This window comes from Mustela lutreola, chromosome 4 (genome assembly GCF_030435805.1).
Source record: "Mustela lutreola isolate mMusLut2 chromosome 4, mMusLut2.pri, whole genome shotgun sequence".
NCBI classification, from domain to species: domain Eukaryota; kingdom Metazoa; phylum Chordata; class Mammalia; order Carnivora; family Mustelidae; genus Mustela; species Mustela lutreola.
In genome coordinates this window covers 113,506,624-113,526,716 of record NC_081293.1, presented here as the reverse complement: position 1 = coordinate 113,526,716, position 20,093 = coordinate 113,506,624, and the positions used below count along the sequence as shown (strand labels likewise).

At 41.8% G+C, this 20,093-nt stretch overlaps 1 protein-coding gene and 1 long non-coding RNA gene across 2 annotated transcripts in view; both read right to left on the bottom strand.

Moving 5' to 3' along the window:
• The window catches only part of NAMPT (nicotinamide phosphoribosyltransferase), a 39,141-nt gene extending 26,273 nt beyond the window's left edge, over positions 1 to 12,868 (bottom strand). The window contains exon 1 of the mRNA XM_059170832.1: positions 12,566 to 12,868. Coding sequence (XP_059026815.1) covers positions 12,566 to 12,622 — 57 coding nt within the window. The 5' untranslated portion in view covers positions 12,623 to 12,868. The remainder of the gene's footprint in view (positions 1 to 12,565) is intronic.
• A 2,568-nt stretch (positions 12,869 to 15,436) lies between these two features.
• Positions 15,437 to 16,548, bottom strand: LOC131829256 (uncharacterized). Its single transcript, XR_009352794.1, has 2 exons — positions 15,903 to 16,548; positions 15,437 to 15,630 (listed from the first exon to the last, which is right to left on the bottom strand). It is a non-coding gene; the product is annotated as an uncharacterized LOC131829256 (long non-coding RNA).
• Between the last annotated feature and the right edge of the window lie 3,545 nt (positions 16,549 to 20,093).

The following is a 20,093-nucleotide window of genomic DNA, read 5'->3' as shown; positions in this document are numbered from 1 at the left end:
TACAGTAGGCAGCCATTAGAATGTTTTAAGTGGGAATGAATACGATCTGATTCATATTTTATAAGGATCAACTTGACAGTGAGGTCAAGAATGGATTACAGGGTGACCAAAGAGGAAGCAGGACCATCAGATAAGAGGCTAAAGACTAGCTTACGTGATAGAAGTGGCTCATTTGGAGGTAAAGGAAAATTATGCTTATAGATTATATTTGGGAGATAAAAAGGGGGAGGAATTTATGTTTCCTACATTTTTGGCTTGAGCAACTAGGTGAATAATGGGTGTCATTTACTGAGATAGGGAAGGCTGTGGAAGGAATGAACTAGGAAATCAAGAGCTCAGTTTTAAATATATCAAGTAATGCTAACAAAGTTTCATAGTTTTCAAAATTGAACTACAAAAGGGGAGCTATTATATCATATTGGGTTTGTTTTTTTAAGCACTACTTGACTTCTACCAATAGAGAAAATGGTTCTACGATAAATTTAACATTATTTATAAGATGAAAATAGCTAACTTCTCATAATATCTTCAGCAAATCTTACTTCTAAAAATGTCTCCTAAACTAGAAAGATTTTCCTACAGCTAACAGAGCACTAGCAGTATACAAAAACATATGTAGTAAAGAACACAGGCACATAGGAAAAAGTAGCTCTTTAAATAGAAGTTAATTTCACAGTCATGTGACTGATTTACTTCATGAAAAGCTAAAGATTGTAATAACTCCCTAGGCTAAATATCCTTGTCCCAATTATGACATTTAAAGAGAAATATGAGGGATGCCTGGGTGACTCAGTCAGTTAAGCATCTGACTCCTGATTTCAGCTCAGGTCATAACCTCAGGGTTGTGAGATTGGGCCCTGTGTCGGGCTTGGTGCTGGGCAAAGAGCCTGCTCAAGAGTCTCTCTCTCCCTTTTCCCCTTCTCCCCACCCCACTAATAATAATAATAATAATAATAATAATAATAATGAAAAAATGAAGAGATATATAAGAAATATTTAAGTTGCATAGAATCTTTCTGTAAGAGCAAACTCTTAAGATTTTTCTGAGCTTCTCCAGATTTCTCATAAAGTTGATCTGATATTTTTTCAAGAGGTTTCCTCTCACAATGGGATCACAATACACCAAAGACAGCCACTACTAATCTACTTTATCAGTTACAATTTTAACAGCTAAGAAATGATCATAAGCCAACATTTCAACAGTACCATGTGTATATAAGAGCACATGGGAAAATATATATAATGACACAAATAAGTTATATTATCTATATAATAGGGCACTCAGAAGAGGATCCATAATGCCTTATAATGGCCAAGACTTTCTGCCTTGTCAATGCTAATGTGCTAGAAATAACAAAAAATTAAACTGATTCTTTATTCTTTTCAGCGTTATTTAAGATATCTCAAGCCTTAGAAATACTTCTATTGCCACAGAAAATAATTTTTTGCTATTTGACTTTTGAAGCAATAATAACTTCAAAAGCAGGACTTAAAGATTTTTGGATTATATTTTGGGGTCTTCCGAATCAGCTATAATCATACTGCCCCTTCCCATAAACCTCTTAGCACAGAGTTCCTGATAGTTTGTACTTTTTTTTTGCCACACCTTTGAAAAAGATGTAGTCAACTGACAAAGAGGACACCTGGTTCTGGTATCTTTGTTTTGCAAAATATTATATAATTACTACTGACCTAAGTTAATTTTCCTATCAAGTGTATTTGTGGTTTACATATAGGATTTTATTTCTGTTGCCTGAGCTTTTCCTATAATTTATAATATAAAACTCACTGGAAAATTGCATTGAACAAATGTACACACAATCTCTGATACACAAACTACAACAGAACTCCATTCCTCACAATGCTCAGACTGCTATGAGAGTCACTGTGAAATAACTGAAGTGTCTGGTCAGAAGCAATGCAAAAGAAGGAACGATGAAAAATAGGAACAGCTCAGACACTGGGCAGCTAAAGTTCCAGGCAGGACTAACTTGCCAGTAAGACCTGTCCCCAACTCTTTTTCCAAAAAGCCCAAACTTTTAAAATGTGTTAATCTGCTATTTTTTTTTTTTAAAGATTTTTTATTTATTTATTTGACAGAGATCACAAGTAGGCAGAGAGGCAGGCAGAGAGAGAGAGAGGGAAGCAGGCTCCCTGCTGAGCAGAGAGCCCGATGCGGGACTCGATCCCAGGACCCTGAGATCATGACCTGAGCCGAAGGCAGCGGCTTAACCCACTGAGCCACCCAGGCGCCCTGTTAATCTGCTATTAATGAGGCAGCAAAATCTCTAAAAAAAAAAAAAAAAGCTACCTTGGGGGGCGCCTGGGTGGCTCAGTAGGTTAAAGCCTTGGTCTTTAGCTCAGGTCACGATCTTAGGGTCCTGGGATCGAGCCCACATCGGGCTCTCTGCTCAGCAGGGAGCCTGTTTCCCCCTCTCTCTGCCTGCCTCTCTGCCTACTTGTGATCTCTTTCTCTCTCTGTGTCAAATAAATAAACAAAATCTTAAAAAAAAAAAAAAAAAAAAAAAAAAAGCAAGCTACCTTGGGTGCCAAATCACCATACATAAATTATACAATCTTCTTTAACTTCTCTAAAACCAACTTCCACGCATCCTGGATTTTAAGTGATGCCTTGTCTTTTACAATACCTTGGAGATCTCCAATGTTTATTAAATAAATTAATGAAAGTGGGCTGAGTTCCAGATAACCAGTTTAGAAATAACCTTTTGAGAAGCAACCCAAACTGGACAGCACAATTCATAACAATGGGTGATGTGTAAATTGCTTAAATATTACTACTGTACACTATATAATTTTTCAACTCAATTGTCAGCATCTTCCATCTTAATCTGCTAATAGGTAAAATGTTCAGAAATAAACTAAACTATACTTTCCTATAGTTTGTTACTAACATTATCTACATAGAAGCAAGGGAATGGAACAAGGAATAGAAATGCACTTTTTAATGAACCAGTTATTTGTAAACTAATCAATGGCTACTCCAGGGACAGGCAGTTGGCGGGGGTGGGGGTGGGGTGAGGGGTGGGGAACACCCAAACAAAAATCTGACTGTTCTTCTTTACAAAAAGTTCCAAATGCTTTTTAAGTACTGCAATGGCTAAAGCAGCCCAACACACAACATAAATACAACCCAGCTGATACTTTTACTTTATGCCATTTTGAAAATGATTAAACAAGAGCCCAGGATGAAAATGGAAGAAACAACTACATTAACCTGTTTCTCAGTTCCTTATTATGTATTTAAGATAGTATGAGATTACAGAAATGAATATATATTTTCCACCTTCCTCCTTTGGTCCGAATTGTCTTGAACCCCCCAGAGAGGATACAAGTAAAAACAATATAACCATGTTTTCATGTGCTTGGACACTACCCTACTACCTGCAAAATACCTTTCTGTAGATTTTAGACAACAAACTATTCTTTCTTTAGTTTTACAAGAAGAAATCAACAATATTTTCTCTTCCATCAACACATCTAAAACCACTAGGTTCCCTACTTACATTAACTGCCCAGTAGTTCAGAAGTACTGATAAGAATATGTAATAGTCTCATGGAATTGCCAAATAAAAATTTCATTGTTTCTAACCTCAGGATTATAATTTCTGTCTCTTCTTCATCTAAGAAGATAAAAAGGTAAAAATGGAAATAGAACATATGAACCTGACTGAATCTTCTTGAGGGATTTTTGGGGAAGAAAAATGAAAAATCTTACTAAGATAAAAAAACTTTTTAAAAGATTTTTTTAAATGATTTTATTTATTTGAGAGAGAGTGTGTGCACACATGCAGGCACACAAGCAGGGGTGTGGAGGGGCAAAGGGAGATGAAGAAGTGGGCTCCCCACTGAGCAGGGAGCCCAACACGAAGCTCAACCTCAGGACCCTGAGATCAGAGCCAAAGGCAGATGCTTAACTGACTGAGCCACCCAGACACCCCAAGATGAAAATTTTAAAATGTTTCATATTAGACAAACTTGGAAGATGGTGGCAGAGTAGGAGGACACAAGACTTGCCTCATCCCACAACTAGATAATTATCTAATCACCCTAAATACCCTAGAAATTGACCTGAAAACTGGCAGAAAAAACTCTACAATTAAAAGCAGAGAACACGCCACATCAAAGAAGGTAGGAAGTATGGAGATAAGGTTTGGAAGAAATGGATCATGGTCGAGGCAGTGGAAGAGAGAAGAGAGAGAGAGAGGCTGGAGACACAGGGGAGCACATCAAAATATGAACCCATAGTGACTCGCTTGGAAAAAAAGAGGAGCCAAATTTCGTGAGTTCTTTCAACTAGCGGGGCTTAAAGCCCTGAGTTTTAAAGGTCAGCAGGCTTGGCTTTTACAGCCCAGAGGACACTGCACTGCTCTCAGAAAGAAGGCAAGTCAAATAACCAGCCCATGAACACAGCGTGGAAATAGTGCTCTGAAGAGAGCCTGAAGCAGACAGTGGAGAGGTTATCTGCTCATCTTGGAGCATGTCCCAGAGAGGCAGCATGAGATCCCTCTAGGAATAAAGGAACTGGCAGAAGCCATTTCCCTCTCCCTGCCCCCAGCACAAACACAGGACCACCTACGGGAACCAGGCAGCATCCACATTCCCTACCTAACTTCCTTCCATCAACACCCCTGCACCATGCTTGAGTGGAACTGCCCCCCTCCCAGTCACGTTTGCCTCAGTCCTAGCACTGTGGGCCCCCTCATCCAGACCAGCCCAAACCTCTGCTCACACAGTGCCTCCAGAGACAGGAGACTTGCAGGGTTTCAATTCCAGTGACAATGGCAACAGGCTTCATTGCACAAGCAGAACAGAGCACACCTAGTTAAAACGTGCTGCATTCAGCCAGGGATCAAACATTGCCTGAAACAAGCAAAGACAGCCTCTGCAGATGACTGGCCTGAAGGATAAAGTGGCCAGGTATAACAGTTGAGCACCTAAATGTGTGCTTATTTTGTTTATTGAGCCCTTATTTTATTTATTGAGCCCCTCAAAATGTAGCACACACTGGAGACACTCCCAGAAGTGTCAGGCTCTGGGGAACAGGGGACACTACATGGCATGACACTACAGGACCTCTTCATTTCCCTCAAGATCAGGAGATGTAGCTGATTTTCCTAATAATACACAGAAGCAGGCACAATGACTAAGACAAAAAAATGAGAAGACAGACAAAATTGACCCAAATGAAAGAACAAGACAAGGCCATGGGCAGAGATCTAAGTGAAACAGATATATGTAACCTGCCAGATACATAATTTAAAGTAGTGATCATTAAAACACTCACTGGACTTGAGAAAAGAGTGGAAAGCATCAGTGAGATCATTAACACAGAAATAAGGAATTACATAGCAGAGATAAAGGGCTCAATAAAATAAGAAATATGCTTAATGGAATGAAAAGCACGCTGGAAGAAGCAGAGGAACAAATTAATGACCTAGAAGACAGAGTAATGGAAAGTAATCAAGAACAAAAGAGAGAAAAAATAGTTATGCAAAATGAGAATGGACATAACTCAGTGACTCCATCAAATGTATTAACACTCGTATTCTGGGAGTCCCAGAAGGAGACAGCGAAAGGGGAAAAATTTTATTTGAAGAAATAATAGCTGAAAATTTCCCTCAAACTGGGGAAGAAAATAGACATACAGATCCAGGAGAGGGGCGCCTGGGTGGCTCAGTGGGTTAGGCCTCTGCCTTTGGCTCAGATCCAGGAGAAATGAAGCAACCCCCTCCCCATCCCAAAAAACAATAAAAGCAGATCCACAGCAAGACATACAGTAATTAAATTGGCAAAATATAGTGATAAACTGTTTTAAAAGCAGCAGGACAAAATATAGTCACACACAAGGGAAACCCCATAAGGCTATTAGCAGATAATTCAGCAGCAATTTTCTAAGCCAGAAGAGCATGATATATTCGAAGTGCCTGAATGGGAAACATCTGCAGCCAAGAAAACTATCCACCAAGGCCATCATTCAGAATAGAAAGAGAGAAAAAAAGAGTTTCCCAGATAACGACTAAATGAGCTCATGATCACTAGACCAGCCCTGCAAGAAATATTAAAGGGGAATCTCTGAGTGGAACAGACAGGCCAAAAGTGACAGTATAAAGGTAGAAAATAAAGTTAAGTGGCCATCAACTTAATATAGACTGCTAAATGCCAAAGAGATACAGTAAGCACAAACATAAAACTGCTAATACGCAAAGAATAAAGACAAAGAAATCCAAATATATCACTGAAGAAAACCAGCAGACCATAAAGGAGAAAGACAAGAACAGATCAGAGATAGTCATTAGAAACAACCACCCCCCCAAATAAATAAAATGTATCTATCAATAATTACTTTGAATGTAAATGGACTAAACACTCCAATCAAAAGGCATGACCTGACAGAAGGGATTTAAAAAAAAAAGAGCTAGATCCATCTACATCCTGCCTATAAGAGACTCCTTTTAGACCTAAAGACACTTGCAAATTGAAGTGAGGGTATGGAGAAACATCTATCATGCAAATGGAGGTCAAAAGAAAGCCAGAGTAGCAATACTTTTATTGGACAAATTAGACTTTAAAACAAAGACTATAACAAGAGACAAAGAAAGCCACTATATAATAATAAAGGGGGCAATCCAACCAGAAGATATAACAAGTGTAAATATTTATGCACCCAATATAGGAATGCCAAATACATCAAAGTTAATAACAAATATAAAGGAACTAATGGAAAATAATACAATAATAATAGGGAACTTTAACATCCTACATACATCAATGTACTGACCATCTAAACAGAAAAGCAATAAGGAAACAATGCTTTGAATGAACAGATGGATTTAACAGATAAATTCATAACATTCCATGCTAAGACAGCAGAATACATATTCTTTTCAACTGCACATAGAACATTCTCCAGAACAGAATACATATTAGGCCACAGAACAAGCCTCAACCAATTCAAGGTCAAAGTCGTACCATGCCATCTTTTCTGACGGCAACACTATGAAACTGGAAGTCAACCATAAGAAAAAATCTGGCAGGATGACAAATACATGGAAGTTAAATAACATGCTACTCAACAATGATGGATGAATCAGGAAATCAAAAAATAAATTAAAAAGTACATGGAAACAAAATGAAAACACAATGGTCGCAAACCTTTGGGATGCAACAAAAACAATTCTAAGAGGCAAGTTTGTAGCAGTATAAGATTATTTCAAAAAGCAAGAAAAATCTCAAATAAACATCCTAATCTTACACCTAAAGGAGCTAGGAAAAACAACAACAAACAAAATCTAAAAACATTAGAAGGAAGGAAATAATACAGATTACAGCAGAAATAAATGATACAGAAATTTAAAAAATAATGGAATAGGGCAATGAAACCAGGAGCTGATTCTTTGAAGAACTCAACAAAACTGATGAACCGCCAAGACTCAAGAAAAAAAGAGAAAGGACTCAAAATCACAAATGAGAGAGGAAAAATAACAACCGACACCAAAGAAATACAAACACATATAAGAGAATATCATGAAAACCTATATGCCAACAAACTGGTTGCAACCTAGAAGAAATGGCTAAATTTCTAGAAATATATAAACTACAAAACTGAAACAGGATGAAATAGAAAGTTAGAAAAGAGTGATTATTAGCAAAAAAACTGAGTCAGTAATAAAAACAAACAAACAAACAAAATAAAACCTAAAAAATCAAAGTCCAGGACCACATGGGTTTATAGGAATATTCTACCAAGTATTTAAAGAAGAGTTAGCATTCTTCTTCTTCTTCTTTTTTTTTTTTTTTAAAGATTTTATTTATTTATTTGACAGAGAGAAATCACAAGTAGATGGAGAGGCAGGCAGCGAGAGAGAGAGGGAAGCAGGCTCCCTGCTGAGCAGAGAGCCCGATGCAGGACTCGATCCCAGGACCCTGAGATCATGACCTGAGCCGAAGGCAGCGGCTTAACCCACTGAGCCACCCAGGCGCCCCAGCATTATTCTTCTTGAACTATCCCCAAGAAGTAAAAAAGTAAGGAAAACTTCCAGATTCATTCTAGGAGTCCAGCATCACTCTGATACCAAAACCAGATAAACACACCACTAAAAAAGAGAACTACAGGCCAATATCTCTGTTGAACACAGATACAAAAATCCTCAACAAAATACCAGCAAATCGAATCCAATAATACATTAAAAACATTATTCACCACAATCAAGTGGGTATTATTGCTGGGTTGCAGGGTGGTTGAATATTTGCAAATCAATCAATGTGATACATCACATCAATAAGAGAAAGGGTAAGAACCATATGGTCATTTCAACAGATGCAGAAAAAGCATTTTGACAAAGTACAATGTATGATAAAAACCCTCCACAAAGCAGGTTTAGGGGGAACATACCTCAACATAATAAAGGCCATATCTGAAAAACCCACAGCGAACATCATCCTCAATGGGGAAAACTGAGAGCTTTTCCCCTAAGGTCTGGAACAAGACAAGGATATCCACTCTCACTACTTTTATTCAGCATATTACCGGAAATCCACACCACAGAAGTCAGACCAGAAAAACGAATAAAAGGCATCCAAATTGGTAAAGAAGTCAAACATTCACTATTTGCAAATAAATGATACCATATATAGAAAACCCAAAAGACTCTACCAAAAAGCTACTATAACTGATAAACTAATTCAGTGAAGTTGCAGGATACAAAATCAATGTACGGAAATCTTGCACTTCTATACACCAATACTGAAGCAGCAGCAGGAGAAATTAAAACAATCCCATTTACATTTGCACCCAAAATAATAAGATACCTAGGAATAAACCTAACCAAAGATGTGAAAGACTTATACTCTAAGAACTATAAACAGTGATGAAAGAAATTGAAGAGGACACAAAGAAAGGGAAAGACATTCCATGCTCATGGATTGGAAGAACAAATATTGTTAAAATGTCTACATTACCCAATGCAATTCACACATTTAATGCTATCTCAATAAAAATCCCAACAGTATTTTTCATAGAAGCAGAACAATCAATCCTAAAATTTGTATGGAACCACAAAAGACCCTGAGTAGCCAAAGCAATTTTGAAACAGAAAAACAAAGCTGGAGATATCACAATTCTGGAGTTCAAGATATATTACAAAGCTGTAGTAATCAAAACAGTATTGTACTAGCAAAAAGTAGATACATAGATCAATGGAACAGTAAAGAAAGCCTAGAAATAAACCCGTAACTGCATGGTCAATTAATCTTCGACAAAACAGGAAAAAATATCGAGTGGGAAAGTCTCTTTAACAAATGGTGTTGGGAAAAATGGACAGTTATGCACAAAGAATGAAACTGGACCACTTTCTTGTACCATACAAAAAAATAAATTCAAAATGGACTAACGACCTAAACGTGAGACCTACAACCATAAAAATCCTAGAAAAGGATTGACATCAACCAAAGCAACTTCAGGTTGCTAGGTATACTGCTAGGTATGTTTCCTGAGGCAAGGGAAACAAAAGCAAAAATAAACTATTGGGACTACATCTCAAAAAGCTTCTGCACAGCAAACAATCAACAAAGCTAGAAGATAGCCTACTTAATGGGGGAATGTCATTTGCAAATGACGTGTCCTACAAAGTGTCAATATCCAAATTATATAAAGAACTTACACAACTCAACACCCACAAAACAAATCATCCAATTTCAAAAATGGATGGAAGACATGAACAGACAGTTCTCCAATGAAGACATACAGATGGCCAAAAGACACATGAAAAGAACCTCAACATCACTTACCATCAGGGAAATGCAAATCAAAACTATAATGAGATATCACCTCACACCTGTCAAAATGGCTAAAATCAACAACACAAGAAACAAAAAGTGTAGGCGAGGATGTGGAGGAAAAGGAACCCTCCTGCACTGTTCGTGGGAATGCAAACTGGTGCAGCCAATCTGGAAAACAGTATGGAGATTCCTCAAAATGTTAAACATACAACTACCCTACAATCCAGTAATTTTTACTACTGGATACTTACCCCCCAAATGCAAAACACTAATAACAAAGGGATACATACACCCTTATGTTTAGAGTATTATTTACAATAGCCAAGATATGGAAGCAGCCCAAGTGCCCTTGACTAATGAAAAGAGGGGTGGTATACACACACACACACACACACACACACACACAAAATGGATTACTGAGCCATAAAAAAGAATGAAATCTTGCCATTTGCTAGGACATGGATGGAGCTAGAGAGGATCATGCTAAGCAAAACACATCAGTTAAAGAAAGACAAATACTACATGATTTCACTCATACGTGGAATTTAAGAAACAAAACAAACGAGCAAAGGGGAAAAAAGAGAGAGAGAGAGATAAACCAAGAAACGGGCTCTTAATTATGGAGAACAGGGTTACCAGAGAGGAGGTGGGTGAGGGGATGGGTTAAATGTGATGGGGATAAAGGAGTGCACTTGTCCTGATTAGAACTGGGTAATGATATGGAAGTGTTGAATCACTATATTGTACACCCTCAACACATCTACACTGTATGTTACCTACCTAGAATTAAACCAAAGACTTAAAACCACATTTAAGAAAATAAAAAGGTTTCACATGAGGAACATAAAATATATTGGACTGATTCAAAAATGGGCAGGAATACACTTTATGAAATAGGTGCAAATTCTAACAGTGCATTACATATGCCTGCTAGGAGATTAGAAAACTTTAAGGTAATTCACTCTTCTAATTAAAAGCATCCCAGAAAACTGATGTTAAGGCAATTTTACATTTGTTATGTATAATTGCTAGAGGAAGTACAAACTAAAGGAATTTGTACTCCTTTTGTTTTTAAAAGACTAATCAACTTGTTTACATTTCTCATTCCCAACCAAATCATTAATTGCTACATTAAGAAAACTTGGAAATCATTTTAAAGATTTAATTAGCAAAAAAAAACTGGCGGAAGAAATTTAGTTAAGAAAAAACTATGAATGAGACCATTGTGAAATCATTACTGAAGATACTCAAAACACTAGGAAAAAGACAAGAGAAAGTTTTAAGGTCATGTAAACCATACTTGATAATATTTTGATCTCCTTGCAATGCTGTAGATTTCCACTTTAAAATTCCATTTAAAAGACTACTTGTTAAAGAAACTTGACTCTACTTTTAAAAAGTACCCATCTAAATTATCTTAAGTAGAATCTTAAGGCGATTGGGAAGAAATGAACAAAACAGAACGTAAGCAAAATGGGATTCTCCAAAATTTTAAAGGAAATATTTAAGGAAAGAAAAAGCAAAAGTTCTGAACAAAAACCAACAATATGAGAGCATCATGCTTTCCTTCATATTCCAAACCACCATGTTAAGTAAATACTAAAATTTATTTTGTTCAAGTGGGGTGTCTGGCCTGACATTTCATCTTTTAAGTGTGCTGGCCAACAAAGCTTAGCAAAGTATAGTTCAGTTAACTTCATGTAATTTGGAACCTAGGGAAAAGAACATTTACCAGATTTTCCTCTCATCATTCTTTCCTTTACTAATTTGTGTGAGTTTCAAACAAAACTAAGGCGGCAGCAATACTCTCAAGTGTCCTATAAGCTTATTAACACAAATGTGTCATTTCTCTGTGAGTTCTCCAGGGTTAAAACTACAATTCATTTAGCTCCCGTTTTCACTTTCCTTTTCACAGAAATCCTGTAGTGGCCCTAATGGAATAAGGGCAGCCTACCGGCCTCTACAACAAGGGATAAGGAGTATGAGTGATCACCGGGAGCCAAGGAGTTTGAAACGGAGCCCAGCGGAGTGGGCCGGGGACTCCAGCACGTCTACCGAGGGCAGATAAGTGGCCTCCACACCCCGGCCACAGGCAGAAGAACGTGGCTGGCTGCTGCGGCACCCTACTAGGTCCTCGCCCACCTCTTTCTCGGGGAGGGACGTACCTGGCCAGCAAGGGGGGAGCGCACTCGATTCAGCCTTTAGGGGAAAACCCACTTTCAAACCTCATTCCTTTTCTGCACGGCCGAGCCCCAGGGGCCGTTACCTAACTGACCCGCTCCTCCGGCGACCTTTCGCCAGGCTGGCCCTGCCCGACCCGGCCCAAGGCCAAAAGGCCGCGCTCCCGGGGAAGGCGTGCGCTCGGCCGGGGACGCCCAAGCCTCTCTGGCCCCGACCGCGCCACGGCCTCTCCAACCGCGAGCCGGGAGCCCGGAGCCCGGAGCCCCGCGTCCCGCGCCTGCGGCGGGCGGGCGGCGCCGTCTCCGGCCCGCCTCAGCCCCTCGCCGCGCCCCCCCACACCACGCACCCCAAAGCCCCGCCTCCTGCCGTCCATCCCTCCATCCCTCCTCCATCCACCTCCTCCCCACTGCGGCGCCAGCTTCACCTGCCTCAGCCCGCCGCCGCCGCCGCCGCCGCCGCCCGGCCGCTCCTTCCCTCGGGATCGTGCAGCGCCACGACCCCAGAGCGGCGCCCCCCGCCCCACAGCCCCGCGCTTGTCCCGGACGCGCCCTCTCCTCCTTCACCTGCCCCCGCCCCGAACCTCTACCTTGTAGGAGTCGGTGGCCAGGAGGATGTTGAACTCGGCGTCTGCCGCAGCATTCATCTCGGGCGGGAGTGTGAGGGCCACGCGCCGCGAGGTGCCCGGCGCGGCGGCGAGGAAGGAGAAAAATGAGCTTCACCGCGCTCCGTTGCTTAAGTCACCGCTCGGTCGGAGGGGCGGGGAGAGGAGGGCGAAGAGGAGTGGGGAGGAGGGGCCACAGAAGGGCGGGCCCGGGAGCAGTGACGCGGCGGAGGGTGGTGGCGCCGGTAGCTCTCGAGCTCTCAGCCCAGGGACTCCGACCGACTCCTCACCTCGGCTCCCCGCCCCCACCCCCGCCCCATTACCCCGGAGGGGACGCGAGGGGCGGGGCGCGGCCGCGCGTGCGCAGCGCGCGAGGGGGCGGGGCTGGGGGAGAGGACGTGAGGCACGCGCTCTTTCTCCAGGACGCCAGCTCCGGGAAAGCGGAGGCTTCCGGGCAGTCCCGGTGTGGGACCCGCGTCCCTACGTTGATTTCATTTCCCGGCTCCGCGTAACGGAGAGCGGCGGGAGGGGGAATTCCCAGCCTCGCCCCTCCTGCGATTAGCGGGTTCGTCCGCCTGGCTGACCCCTTCCTGTCCTACCCGGTCCTGGCTCGTTTTCTGAGTCCTGAAGTGACGCCACCCGGCTGGTGGTCGTGAAGCCTTCCTCTGCCGGTCTCCCCATCCCCCTCCCGCAGTTACTCACCTTTGTCTCCGGCTGGGATTGGGGATCGAACCTTTTGCCTGCAGCCCTCTTGTCCCTCTAGGTCCTCCTAAGCCTCTCTTTAAAATCCGAAGAGCGGCGATGAGGAAGGTCTGAGGGGACCCTTTGCTCTGCATCTACTCCGATTTCCTCTGCCTGTGTTGCTGAGCTCTTGGATCCTTTGATGTTTTGACTTTTTTTCCGCAGAAAACAGTCTGCACGTGAAGGCGGGGGTTGAATTCAGCCCTCCCAGATAATGAAAGTACGAGGCCTCATTGAATCTAACAGTGCCGAGAAGTAAACGGCAACGGGCCAAGTTGTGACACGGTGCAAAACTGATTTCATCATTGCTTTAGTTGTTAAATTTTGGGAAATGATTTGGTAACCTCCAAAAAAGAAGCAACGGATACGACGTCGGATGACTTCACCGAAGTGTAGACGATCCAGTTATGCAATTCTCATACGTGATTGTAGTTTTGCGTAAAATTAAGATTTCCTTTGTCCACATGATCAGTAGCTGCTGCGGCCTTTTTTTTAAATTTTTTATTCCAAGATTTAGGTTTTACAAGATACAAGTAGCGGGGGCGCGGGGGGGAAGCGGATCAATGAAAACAGGCATAGGAACTCTATAGACTATTTTAAAAGTTGGTAAAAATCTCACTTTATGGGGGGGTGGGGGGTGGTGTGGGATGGGAAGGGGGACGCTGTGAATTGAGAGATTCATCACAACAAAACCGAGACCTACCTCTTCAGTTAAAAGCAAACTTGGGTCCAGACTGTGGTCTTGGAATAAGTGCAGGTTCTTGACAGTCGCCTCCATCTATAGAGTCCATGCAGGCCAAGATCACGGAAGTGGTGAGATACCAAGGTAGTAATAATAAACTCACCAAGGTAGTAAATAATAATACATTTAGAATAAGAATTTTCAGCAAAAAGTTTGAAAACAGAAGAGGCTTTTTTCCCCCTTTTTGGTTATTTTTTTAAAACAAGTAGGTAAATTACTTAAATTTTTTTTTTTTTTAAATTTTGGCAAATTTTATTAAGTCAAGCAGTGTGATTCAAATAAAGAGGATGATCCTTGATGCCTTTCTTGATTTGGTGCTTTTTTTCTTCATTTAAAATTTCCATAACCTACCTTACTTAAATGACAAATTCTTTTGGCTTAGCTTCCTGGAATCCATGTATGTATAACTGACCATTGTTCTGTGCTGCCTTATTCAGGAAAAAAAATTGGGCCCTGATTACAAAATGGGCTTTGTTTATGGTAGGATTTTCTTTAAAGCAAAATAAAAATTGATCTTGCAGTCTTTGAGTTGAATTTGCATTTTTAAAGTGAAAACATTGATCAATTCAAGCAAAAATGTTAAGATTGCATTGTTTATTAAATGTAAGAAAGTCACAAGGCCTGCATACATATTAGTGACTTAACCCCTCACAGCACCTCCAGAGGAAAAGAAGTTATATTTGCAATAGAAAAAATCACCATTTGCCTGAGAATCAGGCACGCTGTATGTAACTACCTACAAGCTTAACACAGGACCAGTTCTGAGTTAATTGGGCTTCAGAACTATGAAATGATCACCAAATACAAAGTTAAGATTTCATTTTTAAATAGCCTCCCTTGAAAGACGGGTTAACAACCAGCATTTAGCATGTTTATCCAGTAGCATGTAAAAGTTTTTGAGAAACTGCTTCTCATAGGCACCCTCACATAACAAATAATAAAAAGACTCAGTTGGGTCCCCTCACTTTATTCAAAGCCCTGAGTTAAACTACCATTCATACCCAATGGCCAGTCATGCAGGGTAAACTGGGCACCCAGCTCCTGATTTATATCCCTTGGAGTGCTAGGACAGCTTGCCACTCATATATTTGATTAGGCAAAGTGGGTGTTACTGTACCACTCCTGTTTCCCCACACTCTTCCAGACTTCGGCACACGTTTGTATTTCAAAGTTGCCTCAGATATTTCCATATGACCTGGTTTCACTTCAGTAAGAAACAGTTAAAAACAAAACAAAACAGAACAGGAAAAAAAAAACCCTCAAGAGGTAGGCATGGGATTCACGAATCTGCAACTCCTGACAATGGTCCTGTCCATCCCCCTTTATAATTTCCTCTAGTTTTACCAAGAAGCAACAATTGTCACAAAGATAAATGTAACAGAAGAACTTTTTAATTAAACTTAAGTCTTTTCTTATTCAAACTTCCATGGTGCTTTGGGGCCTTCTCAAGTGTTGTAATTTCCCAAGGAAAGGGACTCATCAACAAAAAGATGTGGGTCTTCGCAGATCTGATTGTCAGCGCTGCCCACCGTTGACGCACTCTTCGATGACTCAGCGGCTGGGTCTTCTGCAGGCACACAGGAACACACAGAAAACTGCTGAGTCTTCTGAACGTACAGAAGTGATAGCGTAAGTGTAGCCCACAAACAGGAAGGATTAGCACATGGACTTGGGTTGTTCACGGTCATTGCACTGCAAATGTCCTTAGCTCTCAAGACCCAGCATCTGCCCAGATGACTTTCCTTTTCTCCCTATCGAGACCTGGGCTAGATACCATTTTTTCATAGTACCCGCACCATGCCTGGCTCCATCATCTCCCAGCTGGTCCCAGATCCTTACCTTTTCTTCTGTGGGAGTATCCAGGCTACTGAGCATTCACAGGAAACGTCACACAGTGACACAGGAATCTGCATCCGTTGCAGGACGCCTTCGGTGACTCTTCCACTTCCTCCATTCAGCTTTTTTTTTTTTTCCCCATTTTCCTCAGAGGTTATTTGAAATGTTTACCTCTCTCCTCAAACCCATGACCCCGAAACAACTCCCTCCCTCTCAGCGGTTGGGGGAGTCCCCTGTGTCAGTCAGGTGATGCCAGGCCATTAGCAGGAACTCCCTAAATGGTCATAGCTTCGACAGCACCTCGGTCTCATTCAGAGAGCCAAGTGGAGCACCAGGCACAGAGCGGGGGCTTCACAGATATTGACTGAATGAACGAAGGAGCAACTTCTAACAGCTTGTATGGTTCACCCCAAATCACAGTCCTTTTCCTATGTCCTTTAGTGTTGAGCTTAGGCGTGATGATGGGGGTTGCTTTCGCCATAAAATGTGTGCTGCGGGGATGAGCATCACTCCCAGCAGCAGCTTTAAGAGCCCAGGCGTGGTTTGTCATTCTCTCTTCTCCTTCTGTCCCAAAGATTGCAGTAGGCCACGGAGGGGCTGACCCATGGGCCTAAATCCTGAAGAGCGAACAACCCAGAATCAAGTCAGAGCCAACTGGCGCTGGCCATGAAGTGTGAGTGAGAAATTAACCTTTCTTGGTGTGAGCTGTGGAGCTTTTAGAGGTTGCTACCATAAGCATAACCGGGTTTATACTGACAGATACTGGCCTCCACACCTGTGTTTTCTTTTTTTGCTCGGAGAAAGAAGAGTCCTTCCTTCTGCCTCAGGTGAATCGCTCTCATCAGTGCTCTGGGTCCATCCCTCCCTGCCCACCCCCATTCAGTCTCCCCTGGTCCAGCTCAATTAGACATCATCTCTCTTCTGAGTCTCTAAACACCCCCTTCCTGTTGACTTCTTCTTGGCACATAGACATATTTGGATTTCTCTTCTTTTAAAGAACAAAACGGAAAGAGCCCAACTTCCTTTCCAGATACCACAATATCGTTCTCCTTTTCCAGAAAGAGAGGTCTCTGCCTCCCATCTCTGCTTTCTTTCCTCTTTTTACCTACCTCAGTCTGTGTGGCACTGAGCCTTTGGCCAGACAAGCTGGCAGACTCAATGGTTATAGTTCATAGATACTGGCTAGTAAACCCAGTAAAAAGAAAAACAACAACAACAACTTTCTTTTCTTCCTTTAACCATTATCCCTCTTGTGTTTCCCTTTGACACCAGGATGACAGTATTTTCTCCAAAGGAAGTTGGAACCTATCATTCCACAGTTCCTTTTGGCATGGAACTTGACTATAGGTCCCAGAAGAAACCATATGTCATCTATCCCAAAATTTACCCAGACCTGGACTAGGTGCCTCTTTCTTTCCCAGGGGTGAATTTTCTGATAAACTATAGCTTCTGTTAATCAGAAACTAGGGAACATTCTGGATCCTGTCTGTAGCCAGGGGTGTTAATCATACAAACCGGTGGCAAACTTCAGCTCCAAAGAGCCTTTCCATATTTTTCAGAGGGGACCAAGGGGCTCCTCTTGCATAGTGGGATCCCTGTGGCCTTCTCTGAAATTCAGAATTCTGAGTTGGGCTCGTGGACTGGATTTCCCACAGATACTTCGTGCTATAAGCTGCATATTAGGATATTAATCTGCTGCTCAAATTCATCCAAACTCAGTGAGAATGAATGTGAGCACCACCCTGAAAACTGAGCAGTGCGTCTGTAGATACTATTCAATTAAAATAATCCCATTTAATTAAAGCTCATGGTCCTTGCCAAGACTTTAAATGTTCTCTTCTGGTGAACCACACCTATGATACCATAGACACAATAAACTGTTCTAGATTTTCTTTTGTCTCTTGAGGTCCCACCAACCTTGTGGGATAATCAAAAACTTGTGAAACAAACCACATGGTTTAGGACTTACGATCTTCTCTCCTCTTCTCTTCCCAGATCCTCCCTTCTCAAGGTTTCATTGAGACTCACTTCAGTGCCCTGATTGCGCTCCGATTTTGGTGTCATTGTCTCTGCTCCATCCTCTGGCTGATGGTGAGGTTTTCTAGCATACTTGCCATCCTCCTGCAGCCGCATGTCCTGAACTCATGCTCGTTCAGTGGTTTTGTACTTTTATGAAATGTGGTGCTGTGTGAGGCTCTTGGACCCCCAGTAATTATAGCTCACAATACACCCTAAAAAGAATTCTGGTTCTTGCAGTTGTCTCATCTCAGATACTTAGGACAACTTCTCAAGGGCTTCCTTAGCTAGAGGACATTTGAATGGTACCATCCTGTCTTAAGAAGGTCTCCCTCACTTTTCTCAGAAAGAATGCTTTGGGCTCCAGGAAATAAGCTACTATTAAAAGTGGCTTAAGGAATAAGGGTTTAATTTCATCCACAACAGGGATGGTTTTTCTAGGGTGGGCTCAGTAACTCAAGAATATCAAGATTCTGGCTCTTCTCCATTTTCTCCGCTCCATTACCCTCAATGTACTGAAGACCCGTCTTTGTCACACAAGTCACAAGATGATTGCTACAGCTCTAACTATCATGACCTCACACAAGAGTACACAGAAGCAAGAAGATAAAGTGGAGTTTTGTTTTGAAGGTGTCTGTTAGATGCAAAAATCTTTTTCAAGAGGTCCCCTTGGACTTCTCTTGGGCCCCACTGGCCCGAGCTGGATGAACGCCCGTGCCCCAGTCGTAGGGAGGATGCAAAAGTGAGAATGCTGGCACGCCCAATTTGTAGAATGGGAGGAAAGCTCCACCTGCAAGAAAGAAGGGAGTTAGGAATGTCTATTATGAGGCACCTGGCTGGCTTAGATGGTTGAGCTTCTGCTCAGGTCGTGCTCAGGGTCCTGGTGTTGAGCCCCACATTAGGCTCCCTGTTCAGCAGAGAGTCTGCTTCTCTCTCTCCCGCTTCCTCTCCCCCCATCCCCCACTCATGTGCTCTCTCTCTCAAATAAATAAAATGTTGAAAAGAAAAAAGAATTGTCTGTCGCATGGGTAACAACAGTAATCACAGTATCGCTACTAGCTAGAAGCTCAGGGTGAATTAATTCTCTGTCTGCATGAAGGAATCTGCCCCTACACTTGCCTCTTCTGCGTCCTTGTTATTGGGTAATAATCTAACCATTTCCAAAATAGCTTTAGTGTAAACATAACTCCTAGTGGCCTTCTTGTACTCCAGAATCAAACTGAGTTGAATGTGTAGAATGCATCCTACCTCTGCCATTTATCTTCCCATTCTGTCCTGCCCTCTGCCTCTGGTTTTGCTAGAGGAAAGCAACAGAAGGCCATGGGTGTTCCTTATGCAGGCTCAGAAAAATGTGTGTGGGCTAGCAAAAATGTTAATACTTTTTTCTAGTGTGATCATTACAATCTCTGAGGAGTAAGCACAAAATAATGACCTCTTCTCACAGACATTTATTCAGTTAGTTTCATTATAATCTTACATCATGTGCCCATTGTATTATTACACTAAATCTAGCATAGTATTGGCTCTCATATTGTCAACAGTAGTTTTTAGCTACCATCTAGATACTTCTCTGTACTAATGCTTAGACCTTTAAAAATTAATGTGAGCTTCTGGGGCGCCTGGGTGGTTCAGTGGATTAAAGCCTCTGCCTTCAGCTCGGATCATGATCTCAGGGTCCTAGGATTGAGTCCTGCATCAGGTTCTCTGCTCAGTGGGCAGCCTGCCGCCCCCACCCCCGCCTGCCTCTCTGCCTATTTGTGATCTCTCTGTCAAATAAATAAATAAAATCTTTAAAAAAAATTAATGTGAGCTTCTGTTCAATAAATTGTTATCACTAGCACCCCAAAACATTTATTAAGCACTGAATTCCATGTAGTGCTATTCTGGATGGTATATCAACAAAACAATGCAACACATTCTACACAGATGGTTTTTTTTTTTTTTTTTAAATTTTATTTATTTATTTTATAGAGAGTGAGAGAGCACAAGCAGGGAGAACAGCAGAGGGTGAGGAGAAGCAGACTCCCCATGGAGCAGGGAGCCCGATGTAGGGCTCAATCCCAGGACCCTGGGATCATGACCTGAACGAAAGGCAGACACTTCAGTAACTGAGCCAACAGGTGCCTCTATGCAGAGGTATAATACTAAACATGGGAAAGCAATTGATTGAGTTCAAAA